Below are 15,669 nucleotides of genomic sequence, written 5' to 3'. Positions count from 1 at the left end.
ATGAGAGAAATAGGATAAGGAGAAAATTGTGTATGTAGATTCTATGATCAGAGGATTGCTTAACGAAAGCATGACTACATCTTGATTCCCTAGTGCAGAAATTAATAACATTATTGATGCTGTCAGGATACAGAAAGGTAAAGTAAAAGAGCAATTGTTTTTACTGGCGCTAATGATCTGAGAGGAGAGCAGTGTTATATTATTATTACTATTATTACGGGCAACTCCAGGGAGTCATTAGACTCATCGAGGGAGGCCCCAAATCATATTCATCACAACTATCTGACATTCATATAGTATCTATCATACCTCGCCTTAAACTCATTCACTGTCACAGCATCCACTACAGACTCAGGGAGCGCATTCCACTCATTCACTACTCTAAAAGTAAAGAACCCAGCTCTAACACCTTTACTAACCACACTTTTGCCCAGTTTCCATGGATGTCCCCTAGTCCTCCCACAACCAGCCCTGTTCTCAAAAATATCTTCTGAATTAATTTTATAGAAACCTTTCAGTAATTTGAATGTCTCAATCATATCTCCCCTCCTCCGCCTATCAACCAATTTTTGCAACCCACAAATCCTCAACCTGTTCTCATACGGTTCATTCCACAGACCTGCTATCATCTTGGTCACTCGCCTCTGGATCCTCTCCACCTCCTCCCCATCAAGAAGAAACCTAGGTGACCAAATCTGAGCACAGTAGTCTAGATGGGGTCTTATCAAGGCTCGATAGAGAGGAACAATAACCTGCTTGTCTCTGCTTGTCAACGTATTCTTCAGCAACCAAGTGATTTGATGAGCTGTTTTGGTCACTTTTGCAATGTGTCCCCTAAATTTCAATTCCTTATCCACCAACACTCCTAAATCTCGTGCCTAATCAATTTCCTGGAGCTGGGTTCCACCAATGCAGTAAACTGCCACCAATCTTTTCACCCCAAAATGCATAACCTTACATTTTTCCACATTAAACTGACATCCATTCTCCTTAGCCCAGACCTCCAATCTATCCAAATCATCCTGCAAAATTTTGACGTCATCTGCATTCACTATTGCCCTACCCAACTTCGCATCATCCGCAAACAAATGAACTGTTCCTCTCAGATCATTTCCTATATCATTTATGAACAAATTAAACAGCAGTGGTCCAAGAACAGATCCTTGTGGCACACCACTAGTCACAGGCCGTCTTGTGGACTCTACTCCTGAGTAAACCACTCTCTGATATCTCTCCATCAACCACCCTCCTATCCATCTCACCAACCCTATGTCCATTCCCATATGCTGCAATTTACTGATTAGAATTCCATGTGGAATCCTGTCAAAGGCCTTGGCAAGGTCCAGTAGAATCACCGTAAACCCATTACCCTTATCCATTTCAGCCGTCACTGTGTTATAATACGTGAGCAAGTTACTGAGGCATGACCTACCCTTCACAAAACCATGCTGTCCCCGATACAGTATCCCATTTTCTTCTATCCAATCTTGTATTTTCCTCTTGACTATTTTCTCTAAGACCTTTACAATGATTCCTGATATGCTAATCGGTCGGTAATTTACAACAGCAGTCTTGGAACCACCTTTATGCAGTGGAACTATTTTCCCCTCTTTCCACCCGCTCGGGACTAACCCAGACCCGAGACTCAAATTAAACAAAATGGTCAAGGGTACTGACAATTCTTTAGCTGCTTCTCGTACAACACGAGCTGGTATTCCATCCAATCCCACAGATGTATTGACATTGAGGTTATGCAATAGACTACTCACCTCCACTTCATTAACCACAATTCCCGTATAATCTACTGGTTTATTCGTTTCTGCAATGTCACCACCTGGATGATATACTTTTGCAAAGTGCTCACTCAGTATCTCAACTGATTCAGTTACCTCCCTACCATCGGCATTCTTTAAAATCAATCTGCCATGTACATTTTTCCTTTTACTTGCTACATATCTAAAAAACTGTTTAGGATTCTCTTTAGCCTGCATGGCCAATGTTTTTTCGTAATCCTTTTTTGCTTTTCTTACCACACTCGTCACCCTTCTGGCCTGCGCTTTATACCGTTCATGTGCCTGCCGGTCACCCTTCTCCTTAAATTCCCTCCGTAGTTGTTTCTTTTTTTGCAACTCAAGCTTAATGGTGTTATTCATCCATTTAACCCCTACTTGATTTATTATTCGGACTCTAGGTATACAGTCAGCCATTGCTTCATGCAAGCACTTCTTAACTACCTCCCACTATCAACTTCTAGTCCTTGCAGTTGTACATGCCATGGCACTGAACCAATCAAACTCCTAAGCTTGTCGTACTTTCCCGCCCGATAATTCCACATGTACCCTGTCTTAATTGAAAATTCTACACCTTTAGCCACCTCCCAAGTTAAGACCCTATGATCACTCTCACCGATTGGTGGCAATGTGGTCATATTTGTTACAGCCAAATCCTCAGATGTAATTACTAGGTCAAGCACTCTCTGACCCCTAGTATTTTCCATTACATGCTGTCGCAGATAGTTATCCCTTAATAACCGCATAAAATCCAGTTCCTTCCTCCCGTGTGTCCTCTCCTCACTCCAATCAATGCGACCATAGTTGAAATCTCCCATAATAATCACCCTCCTTCCACCCATTTCTTCTATTTGCTTGTGCATACTGTCACCACCATCTTTTCCATCATCTGGTCTATAGCAGCACCCAATTGTATATTTAGTTTTGCTAGCCACAATCTCACACCAAATGGCCTCAAATGTGCTCTTTTCTCTATCCTGCAATTCAACTTCTATTCTCCTTGGCTGGAGCTCATCAGCTATCATCAACAATACTCCTCCCCCCATTTTATTCTCTCTGTCATTCCTGAACACACTATACTCATCACATTCAATCCCACTAGTTATATCATCTACAGTCAGCCATGTTTCACTAATACCTATAACCTGTGGTCTGGAAGTGCCAACCATGGCCAAAAACTCTTCCTTCTTGTTCCTAATACTCCTAGTATTAGTGTACATGAATTTAAGACCCCCATTAGCCCCAACCCTACCTTGATGCCTTATATTAACTATCCCACTCTGATTTGTTGTCCTTATTTGCTGTGGCATATTATATTCATTCTTACATTCAACTGCCTCCCTAAGGACTGTATATCTACCCCCCCCCCTAACAAATCTAGTTTCCCTGAATTTGCATATTCCCTACATTCAGCAACACTTTCTCAAGTCTTCTTACACCGTAACCATTCAAATGCAAGCCATCCATCTTATATAGATCCTTTCACCCATCAAACTCACTCCGCACATCCACAAATTCCACACCACTCGTCATACATAACCCACGCATAAAGTCATTTGCAATTATAGCCCTCCTTTTAAACATTTCACTGTCATACCGTGGCAAAAGACTAATCATTCTAACTCTCTCACTCTTTTCTTTTGCTACCTCAAACAATTCATTCAGGTCTTCTATCATTTCCATTTTATCTCCTTTCAAATCATTCGTACCTGCCACAACAATCATTTCTTTCACCCTTTCCTTTTGCTCTCTAATAGACGCAGTTACGTCCTTTATGGTCGCACCAGGTTGGTACGATTTTGTCAAGTCCTCTACTAACACACCTCGTACTAACGAGTCTCCATACAGCACTCTATCCTTCATATGATGGAGGATGTGAAGGAATTATTGGAAGAAGTGTAAAAGAAGAGCAACAGGGTAAAGATTGTAAGTCTCCTGTTATGCTACGATAGAGGTGAACTGAGGAGGAGGAGAAGGAGGACATTGATAGCAAATGAATCAATATGTACATTGTGCAGAAAAAATGATAGTTTTGCAGACCTACAATCTGAATTCAATGGATGGAAGGATTTATATAATGCAGATGGACCACCCTTAAATGGATTTGGAGTTAGGAGTCTAGAAAAAGCTTTGTTCACTGAGAATGTAGAAATACAAAGTTAGGAAAAGGGGAAGATTTATGTGCGTGTGCACGCATGTACCTATGGAGCAAGTGAGTGCGAGAATAACCAAAAAATGCAGAATTTAGTCTTAAGGACATTAAGGTATTTGGGGGTTAAGGGGATGCTACAATTTCTGTATATTAATGCCAGAAGTGTCATGAACAAGAGGAAGAATTTGTGGCATTGGTTAGTGAAACCCTGCCAAAAGTTTTTGGCATTAGTCACACTTAGCAACAAATAATGAGTTATAGGTATAGAATGTGAAGGATTTAGTATTTTCAGGGAGGATAGATATGACAAAATGGGAGAGGGATGGTGATGATAGTAAATAAATTGCAGCCCAAAAGAGTAGGAGATAAGCTGGCAGATGCAGTTTAGTGTGAAATTTGAGGCTAATTGGACAAAATATACAGTTGGTTGGTGCTATAGGCCAGGGGGTTCCAGGGATAATGTGGAAGACATACAGGAAATCATTATGAGTGCAGATCAAATAACTATAATTGCTGGGCTTCAACTATAGAGACAGATTTGAAAGAGGAGGAAAGACTTCACAGCAAGAAGGAAATGGAATTTATATACCATTCTGAGACATACTAGTTGAAGCATGTGATGAGGGGATTCAGTTATGAGTGTTAGTTAATCTGGCCACCTTAGTTATGGATAGCTCTTCTGATTTATTCATAGGATCAGAAGAGCTATCCATAACTAAGGTGGCCAGATTACCTCCCACTGAGGAGAATGATCATGCGGTCCTGAGTTGGGAAGTTGTAAAATGTGGAATTTTCAGTCAAGAAGGGATATATGTGTGTGGACCTACAAGGCAGGTGATTATGACAAGCTTAGGAGGAAGCTTGAAGCAATGCCATGGCAAGAAAACCTGAAAGGAAAGTATGTTGGCAATCCACGAGAAGTAGTCAATTAGTATTTGGAAGAAGCGATAACAGACTGTATACCCAAGGTTAGGAATAATAATCAGGTAGGAGTTAAATAACTGAATAGTATCATTAAGCTGAAGTCTTAAAAAAAAATGTTATGTCGAGGATATATAAGTTCAGTACAACAAACAGTACAAGGGTCAGGCAAGAAACATAACTGGACCAGCCTAGTAGTAAAGAAGGCAAAATCAGTTTTGAGAGGAAATTAGCAGGCCAAAGGAAATCTGAAAGAGTTCATTCATTATGTGGCAAGTAATAGGAAATATTAACAGGTGTTGAGGGTAGTTAGGTGACAGAGGAAGACAACATAGTTGAGTTACTGAGTGGCCACTTTGCAAGGGTATGTCATCCAAGTGAGGCTACTGATGTGGGAACAGAGGTTGATGAATTGGAAGTACTTAGGATATTGCAGAATCTCAATGTAATTACAGCCGTGGGATTAGATGAACTATCAGCTCATGTTTTACAACAATGTGCAATGAATTAGCAATGCTTCTAACTAGGCTGTTTAATTTCAGTCTCATCTCTGAAAAAGTCCCAATGGAGCGGAAAGAGGAAAAAATAAATCCTTTGCATCATAGTGGAGGTTCTAAGACTGCAGTAACAAATTATAGGCCAATCATTATCTCAGGAATGGTGGTAAAAATACTGGAAAATTTGGCCAAAGAGAAAATTCAGGAATGGGTAAGAATGATACTCTGGATGTACTAATTTATATTTACTAATATAATTTCTTGGAAAATAAAGGTCAAAACTGGTCACTGGGCTGTGACCCTCTGACATGCATGAAGGATGTGAATGATATATAGATACAGCAAAAGGTGGTAAAAAAAAAAAAAAAGCAATGAAGGAAACCATAGAGATCAATAAAACAGTGGAAGAGGTGAAAGACAGCTGAAATGTGTAGAAATGAAGCAGTATGGTAACTAAGTTGGGATGAACATGAGTGAAGATATTATTAAAGAAACTGCAAAATTGAGTAATGAATTAAGATAGGTGCAAAGCAGAGTGAGATAGGATATTTAGAGAAGAGACTGGTTGTTGAAAGTGTAAGAAAGCGTGTACCAGTGGTAGAAGAGGCAAAGATGAATGAGTGTAATGGAAGGATGGAAAATAGTATAATATTGTAAATGGACTCTATGCTAAAATATATGAAAATGTAGCAGGTATATAATCAAATCTAAACATTGAAAGTGCTTGAGAAGGACAAAGATAGGACAAGAAGGTTCAGAAGAACTTGTGAGCACGTGTGATTGAGTATCACACGATGCTTCTCAAGTGAAGCAGAAAATTGGGAGGAAGAACTGTGTGTGGGTGTGTTGCCAAGGAATGACAGAGGTAGGTGAGGAGAAGAAAGACAATGCTGAATGCAAGATTGTTATGATGTGTAGGAAGAGAGGCCATAAGTATCAAAGTTATATACACTTTATTGTAGAAGTGTGTTTTGCTTTATGGAATACTAAGGCAGCTACTGTGAAGTTATCAACAAGTAGCCTAGTCATGAAGATACTTCACATGCAAACTTTGTTTGCTTATGCTTGAATAAAGAATTGAACAAGAATATAATTTACTTTGTAACTAACTGTAATAAGGCTTTCCATACATGAAATGACATGTTTTGTAATTACTTGTATAAGACATTGCTTATTATCACAGCAATTGAAAAAAAGAAAAAAAAAAAAAAAAAAAAAAAAAAATATATATATATATATATATATATATATATATATATATATATATATATATACGTGCTCCCTGACCTATGTTGTAGATGCGGTCTGCAAAATTTACTTTAGAAAATATTATTTAATTCATTCACCCATTAATCACACCCTGTTACTTACGTGTTTACAGTATGCATATAGTAGTGTATTAACATATTTTAAAGGCTAGTTCGGTTAGTTCCAGTCGCAGAATTCATACACACACACACACACACGAATTGGATTTCATTATGTAATTATTAATGTAAAATAATATGAAAAAATAATTTTTTTGTTTATTTTTTAAACAATTTTTATATTGAATCTGTTCCAACCTTCTTATGAAATTAGCAAGAGATGACCAAATAGTGACTTGTTTCTTCTCTTCATACATTTCTTAATAACAGGCTAGCATGTCATTTGTTACTTTTTAGACTTTAAAGAACTACGAAACATTAAGATCCATGCAAATACTAAAAATATATAGCATGCATACTCTAAAAGATAACATGTTCATGTTGAAAGTGAGACCAAGGAAAGTATACCTATGCATGCACCATATGGACTGTATGCCTTGTAAAGACCACTGTTAAATGGCATGCAAATAATAGGCAGGTTAAGTAAAATTTTTATGATGCACCATTTTTCTAGCCTTAGGAAAATTTACATATTTGAATTTATGTAAATGGAATTTAGTTTAAGAATAAACACTACAACTACCAAGCATATCTACTCCACATTAATGTTAATGACTTATAATTAATTGCACGTGATATATGATAAAATTGTGCCATCATATTTGTGCTAAAACTAGGTGCAAATATAATGATATGACATGACAAAATTTAAATAATATTTAACTTAAATATTTTTCAAATTTTTTAAATAGCTGTAATAAAATCAAATTAGAAATAAATTATGAAGGTATGACTTTAAACTTTGATTTTTCAGCTGTCCATGAAAGAGCAATGGACAATCAAGAAGGCCCATGGGAGTTATTAAAAAATGTAGCAAGGGTAAGAGAACTGATAACTTAGATTTTTTTAAAGAAAACACAAATATATATTAAAAAAGAGTTCTGAAAGTTGCTGTTTGTAAAGAAATGTGGTTCAGTAATATTAAAATAATACTTGAATTGGTATCTGGTTTTATGAATTGAATCAAAATGAATCGAAAATCTTTCTAAAAGTATTCTTATTATGTTATTACTATTATCATCAGATCTCCAAAGAGGCAAAAGACTTTCTGGAGGTGCCACTGTCACATACAAAATTCATTAAACTATTACTTAAACTCAGTTACCATCTCAACGCTAATGCACTCTTAGGCAGTGTATTAGAATGCACTGCCTAAACCCACTTCTTGCTTCCCCTACTCACACTTTCCTTATACAGCTTCCAGGGATAGTTTGTTGTTTCCCTCTCCCATTCTTTGGAAAACTTTTATATTAATCTAGTGAAAAAAACCCTTACCAACTTGTATGTTAAAACATATCCCCCCCCCCCCTCCTCGTATCCACTAGACCAGTGGTCTTCAACCTTTCAGACAATGCAGACCGCATTAAAAATTTCAATGAAACCTGCGGGCACTATACTGCGATATTTAGAATTGTAAGATGCTTTCCAGATTCACAAGGAATGCTGTGCATTTGATACTTTACATAAAATCCTATAGAAATAAACAAACTCAGCTTTAATAGATAGGAGTCAGGTTTATGATAAGTAAATACAATCAGTACTTGAAAAAAGATAATTTAATGAAAAAACATTTATTTTTTACAATGTCAATGGGCAACTTGGCAATATTTTCCTTGACCAGCTTGTCGATGTTCACATCAATGTAGGATGTCGCTATGCGCAGAGTATTCTTGAGATGTTGGTCCATAATCTGAGTTGTTGTCTTGGATTTCACATGCTAGATTCTGGAGAAGAACTGCTCACATAAGTATGTGCTTCCTAACAAAGCGCACATCTTCAAAGCATGCCAGTGAAGATTGAGGAATGTGTCCTCAGAAATGTAGTCTTTGTAAAATTGTAAGCAAGGGCACATTGAATAATTTCTCTCTCAAAGAAGAATTGTTTTGGAGTTCAAGCAGCTCCATTTGTACTGAGCCTGGAATTTCGTCAGCATTGGTATTGAAAATAAATCTGAAGAAGACTGTTGGTTACAAAGATCACTAAATCTCTCTTCGAACTCACTTCGCAACACAGCTAATTTTGTAGCGCATTCAACAAGCGACGAACAGTTGGACTCAATGAGAAGCTGAAAATGAGTTAAGTTTTTTTTTTTTTTTGCAATTTGTGCCTCCCAAAGTTTGAGCTTGCCCAAAAAAGTTTTGATGTGATCAAACAGAGTGTGCACCAGTTGATCTTTGGATTGTAGCCTCATATTTAGGTCATTCATATGCAACGAGATGTCGGTCACAAAGGCAAAGTCTATCATTCACTTCGGATCGTTAAATTCTGCAATCGGATTCCCCTTGGTTTGCATGAACTGCTGTATTTCGCTCCTCGAGTCAAAGACTCTTTTAAGAACCTTCCCTCTGCTCATCTAACGCACATCACTATAATAAACTACATCGCTGTGATCTGCTTCACACTCTTGAGTCAAAAACTCTTGGAATTGACAATGATTCAATCCTCTTGCCCTGATAATGTTGATGACAGTCGCAATAACTTTCATGACATTCTCAAATAGTTTTTGCACACAAATTCTCCTGGTGGATTAAACAGTGGTAACAGTTGAAATCTTTTTTACCTCTAGTTCCGGTTCTTTCCGTAGCAGCGCAACAAACCCTTCGTTCTTTCCCACCATAGCAGGGGCACCGTCATTTATCACACCCTCAAGGTTGGTTAAGCTGAGGTCAAAATGCTGGAGTGTTTTCTTGACGGCTTCAAGAATACCAGTGCCTTTCATCGTTCCCTTCATAGGTACAAGCGTTAGCAGTTCTTCTGTCACATTGAATTGTTGATCAATGCCACGGACAAAGATAGCCAGTTGTGCTGTATCCTTCACATCTGTGCTCTCATCTAAAGCAAGTGAATATGACGTAAATTCGGATGACTGTTTTTTAAAGTTCCTTCAATGTCATTGGCAAGTTCTTTGATCGTGCTACAGTTACCTCAGACAAACTCTGTTTTTTAAACTCTCCCTTATTATTTGGGCACAGAATTTCCCCAGCAGCGATGAGACACTCTTTCACAAACTCGCTGTCCAAGAAAGCTTTTGGTTGTTTAGCAGTTTTTTCAGCTATTACATAACTTGCTTTGACACATGCTTCGCTCTCTGTCTTTTAAACATACCCTGCTAGCATTTTAAATCAGTTTGGAGATGGTTCACTTTGTCCACATGAAGCTGCCCCTGAAGGTGATCGAAATTGGATGCATGCGTTGTCTCATAGTGTCATTTTATATTATATTCTTTTGATACTGACACTGACTCACAATAAATTAAACACACTGGCTTATCGTTGATTGGCACAAAAAATTACAAATTGGTCTGTGTTTCATTAAAAACTTGATGAGAATCACGTGATTTATGCTTTCACACTAATGAAAAAAGTATGACAATATAAAACCACAATAGGCTATGACTGACACGACGAACCTGCTTGCTCTTATACATGAATATCACACTGTTCACGACTGACTGACTGACTGATTGTGGATGGATCCTCTTGTATTTATATGAAAATAATGAAGTATGGAGAACGTTCGAGATGTATCTGGAAGGCACCGGACAGCGCACTCGAATGAACTACTGCTTCAGCCATCTACCTGCGATATTAGTACTTAAATACCGCTTGGCACTGGTAGATGGCTGAAGAAGCATGTCTATTTAATATTTATTTTTATAGGATTTTATGTAAAGTATCAAATGCACAGCGTTCTTTTTGAATCTGGAAAGCATCTTACAATTCTAAATACCCAGTATAGCTTAGTGGCACCCAGGCTTCATTGAAATTATTTTTTATTTAATTGCATTTTAATGTTAAGTAGTTATTTTTTCAAAATGGCCGGTGGGCCACAGCAAAGAGCTCCGTGGGCCACATGTTGAAGACCCCCGCACTAGACTCTGCAAATTGCATTTCCTCAATCTTTCATGCCCAATTTTCCATAGACAAGAAACCCCCTTAGCTAGCTATCTCTGGATCCTTTTTAATATTATTATGATTATTATCTAAGACCTCCAGGGAGTCGGACTCATTAAGAGAGGCTATAAATCATCCAAACCAGCTGTCATACTTCCCTTAAATTCATTCACACTAGATGCACTTGCTACTCCTAAAGGCAAACTATTCCACTCACTCACTGCTATGTGACAGAAAACCCTAGCTCTTACTCCTTTCTTGACAGTGAACAAACTTAACTTACATGGCCCTGAGTTCTGTCTCCACCTTCCAAAGAATGAAAAATTTTATCCGATGCTATCCTGTAATAGCCATTCAGCAGTTTATAGACCTCTATCATATCACTTCTCTTTCTCCTGTTAACTAGAGTCTGTAATCCATATACTCTCAATCTGTAGTCATAATCTAAATCCCATAATCCAGCTATCATCTTCGTAATTATTCTTTGCAGCCTTTCTACAGCTTCTTTATCCCCTTGGAATCCGGGAGACCAAATCTGCTCCAAATAATACAGGTGTGGTCTTATCAAAGCCTTATAAAGTGGCAAAATGACTTTACATGGCAGGATTTGCTTCAACATCGCAATTATCCTCTGAGTTGTATTTGCAAATTTTGCTAAGTGACTTTTAAACTTCAAATTCTTATCCACCAATATGCTAAGATCCCTTGCCTCCTCAGTTTCTTGTAGCATAACCCACTATTATTATTAAGAGAGACCTCCAGGAAGTCAGGAACTCATTGAGGGAAGCCACGTACTACATGCACCACCTATCATACTTATTGTTGAATTCATTCACACTATTAGGACTCACAATATCCAATGGCAATCCATTCCAATCACGCACCACGCTATGAGAAATAAATTTAGCCCTCACCCCCTTCTTAGCAGCATTCATTCTCAGCTTCTAAGGATGCTTTCTCTTGTCCTTTTCCCACTTTCCATAAATTGAAAAATTCCATCAACTGAAATCCTGTATGACCCTTTCAGAAGTTTGTAAGTCTCAATCATATCACCTCTCTTTCTACTGTTTGCTAGTGTCTTCAGTCTGCAAATATATATATATATATATATTTGCAGATCTAGTTCAATGGTAACATTGTTATAGAATATATTTTGTTTATATATATATATATATATATATATATATATATATATATGAAAGAATGATCATTAACTCGGTTAACATACATATTTTTATAAAGAATTGAATGACTAGAACCGAGATTTAAGTAAAAAGGTTTTAATATAAAAACACGACTAGTTTTGGCTTGTAACAGGCTTCAGTGTTTTAGTGTGTTTTTTCTTTCTTTTATAATGTCACCTGATGAACATCATAGAGAGTCTCTATACATAATTGACATTAAATCGTTGTGGTTGTATTTAAAGCTGTTCTTTCGTTAGTTGTATTGTTGGGAAAGAGTGTGCTAGTAGCATCTCGTGAACACCAGTACATGATTACAGCTGAATGACAATCTGGGAGGTTGTAGCTCAAGTTATTATTCAGATGAACAGGATTGAAGATGATTTCTCTAGATTCCATGATTTTTCTCTCTAGGTCATCATTGCAACGGAAGATGTTAGTAGATTTTTCCCAGCAGACTTTATGACTTTGGTTTTCATCATTAGGATTAGCCGAGAAAAGGATATGACTTGATAATGCACTGGCTCGCTATCTCTTGTAAGTAATGTCCCTCATGTGTTCTTCCATATGCAATTCGACAGATTTTTCTGTCTGCCCAAAATAAAGAACATCACAATCACACGATATTTTATATACACCAGGGTATTTGAGTTAATGATGACAAGGTTTTGGGTGGCTTATTAAGAAACGGATCTTTGGAAGTGGAGTGCACAAGGCTCTGATATTGTATTTTCTTAGAACTTTTGCTAATTTATGTGAAACTGTACTTATGTAAGGAATAGATATATTGCCTTTGAATCTATTTGTTTCTTCTGAGTGATGTCTAGGAGGATTAAGAAGGAATCTTTCAACAATTCTCTTGGAATATCCATTAACTTCGAAAGTAGTTTTGAGATGGTTTATTTCTGTAAGAAGTTCATTTGGGTCATTCAGAAGAGAACGGGCTCTGTGTCCCAAGGTGGAAATTGTTCCAAGCTTATGAGGAAGGAAGTGATGGGACTGACTATTCAGATATCTGTTGGTACGTGTGGGCTTTCTATATATCGATATTTTGAGTTTACCAGAAGAGAGAGTCAGTTTGACATCAAGAAAAGGATAATTCCTTGCCTTTTCTTGATGTCAAACTGACTCAAGGGTAATTCCTTGCCTTTTCTTGATGTCAAACTGACTCGCTCTTCTGGTAAAATCAAAATATCGATATATAGAAAGTCCACACATATCAACAGATATCTGCATAGTCAGTCGCATCACTTCCCTTCTCATAAGCTTGGAATAATTTCCACCTTGGAACATAGAGCCCGTTCTCTTCTGGATGACCCAAAGGAACTTCTTACAGAAATAAACCATCTCAAAACTACTTTCGAAGTTAATGGATATTCCAAGAGAATCGTTGAAAGATTCCTTCATAATCCTCCTAGACATCACTCAGAAGAAACAAATAGATTCAAAGGCAATATATTTATTCCTTACATAAGTACAGTTTCACATAAATTAGCAAAGGTTCTAAGAAAATACAATATCAGAACCTTGTTCACTCCACTTCCAAAGATCTGTTTCTTAATAAGCCACCCAAAACCTTGTCATCATCAACTCAAATACCCTGGTGTATAAAAAATATTGTGTGATTGTGATGTTCCTTATTTTGGGCAGACAGACAAATCTGTCGAATTGTGTATGGAAGAACACATGAGGGACATTATTTACAAGTGACAGCAAGCCAGTACATTATCAAGTCATATCCTTTTCTTGGCTAATCCTAATGATGAAAACCAAAGTCACAAAGTCTGCTGGGAAAAATCTACATCTTCCATTACAATGATGAACTAGAGAGAAAAATCGTGGAATGTAGAGAAATCATCTTCAATCCTGTTCATCTGAATAATAACTTGAGCTATAACCTCCCAGATTGTCATTCAACTGTAATCATGTACTGGCGTTCACAAGATGCTACTAGCACGCACTTTCCCAACAATACAACTAAGGAAAGAACAGCTTTAAATACAACCAGAATGATTTAAGGTCAATTATGTATAGAGACTCTCTATGATGTTCATAGTTTATTTAAGCTTCAGTGTTTTAGTGTTTATTCTTTTTTCTTTCTTTTATAATGTCACTTAATAAAAGTTATTACAAGCCAAAACTAGTCGTGTTTTTTATGTTGAATTTTTTCTTGACAATTATTCATAAGACTATTACACTTTTTTAATCTAATCTTTGTCAAGTAGTTTTATTTTATCCTCCTACATGTTTCGCCAATCTTTGTCTATTGGCATCCTCAGGGAATACAAACTAGTAAGCTAAAATGAAGGTTACAAACTAGGTTATAACTGATGGTTCTAATTCATACAAAATATTGGTATTGTGCGTGACAATGTGCGTGTCTCGTTAACGTGAGTTATTCGTTATGGCTCATGACGTAATTGTTATGAAAGTTCATTTCTTTAATGTTTAATGATCTGATAAAAGTTTTCCAAATTTTTGGTAAAATTAGACCTTGATTCTTGTTTAGGTTTTCAGTTTTACGGGCGACTGTAGCTGCTTCTTTAAAGGTTCTTGAATGGTAGTTATCTTCTATGTATGGCATAAGGCTCTTATCCCACTCAATGTGATGATTAGTAGAGGCAAAGTGGCATGAAAGGCCTGAAATGTCTTGTCTGTTATTTCTGACATATCCTATGTGTTCTTTCTTTCTCGTTTCAAAGCTTCTAGAGGTCTGACCTACATAACTAATACCACATGAGCAAGGTATGTTATATACTCCAGAGTACTTGTAGAATGGGTGAGGATCTTTCGGTGATCTTAAAAATTTCCGAATAGTGTTGATTGGTTTGAATGCCACTCTGATCTTATGTGGTTTTAAAAGGTTAGCTAATTTTTTGGAAAGGTTGCTGACAAAAGGAATTGTAATTGTACTGATGTATTGGACGTCATCATGTTGTCGATGTGGTATATCAGTAAAGAGAATCTTGTTGTAGAGTCTTTTTGGGTAACCATTTAAAGAAAGTTCTCTGGATATTGTGGTTAATTCCGTTAGTAGGTCATCCTTGTCTGTTGTATACTGTATAGCTCTTTTCTTGAGACTATGGATAATGCTAAGTTTCTGAGCTATGTGATGAGCTGAGTTGAAATGGAGGTAATGTCCAGCATTTGTAGGTTTTCTGTATACAGATAGGTTGATACTATTATTGGATTGTTTCTTTATTAAAATGTCAAGGAAAGGCAGTTTTTTATCTTTTCCATTTCTAATGTGAATTTGATGGTATTGTGGAAACTATTGATTTGGTTGAGGTAATTCATTAGTTCTTCTTTCGTATGATCCCAAATGATAAAGAGGTCATCTACATATCTGTACCAAATTTTCGGTTTTGGAATGATCTGGGTTAAGATTTTTTTCTCTAGATCTTCCATGAATGAGTCAGCACAAGGAGGTGAGAGGGGGCTACCCATAGCTAATCCAGTGAGTTGGTTGTAGATTGTTTTTTGCCAAATAAAATAGAAGTTAAACAGTGATTGAACAAAGTAGTGATGTTTCTTGGGAACAAGTTGTCTAAGATGTTGATGACTTCAACCACTGGAATGTTAGTAAACAGAGATGTAATGTCCAGGCTTACTAGTATATCCTCTTCAAAAATCGGGATGTTTTTTATTTTATCTATAAAATGTTTTGAGTTTTTAATATACGTATCCAAGACGTGAATGTGTTGTTGTAAAATCTTCGCAAGATACTTGGACAGTTGGTAAGTGGGAGAATAGATTCCATCAACTATTGGACGTAATGGTTTACCTTCTTTATGAATTTTTGGAAGGC

General features: G+C 36.9%; 1 protein-coding gene across 1 annotated transcript in view; it reads left to right on the top strand.

The window, feature by feature from the left end:
• Positions 1–15,669, top strand: part of LOC150106943 (diacylglycerol kinase theta-like) — a 610,762-nt gene that overhangs the window by 405,658 nt on the left and 189,435 nt on the right. Inside the window, exon 12 of the mRNA XM_090393510.1 lies at positions 7,542–7,606. Within this exon, the coding sequence (XP_090249636.1) occupies positions 7,542–7,606 (65 nt within the window). The remainder of the gene's footprint in view (positions 1–7,541; positions 7,607–15,669) is intronic.

This window comes from Typopeltis vanoorti, chromosome 5, assembly GCF_054136105.1.
Source record: "Typopeltis vanoorti isolate ZY-2024b chromosome 5, IOZ_Tvanoo_1.0, whole genome shotgun sequence".
Classification (NCBI taxonomy): Eukaryota; Metazoa; Arthropoda; class Arachnida; order Uropygi; family Thelyphonidae; genus Typopeltis; species Typopeltis vanoorti.
The sequence above is the reverse complement of the archived record's forward strand: the minus strand, read 5'-3'. Positions and strand labels throughout refer to the sequence as shown.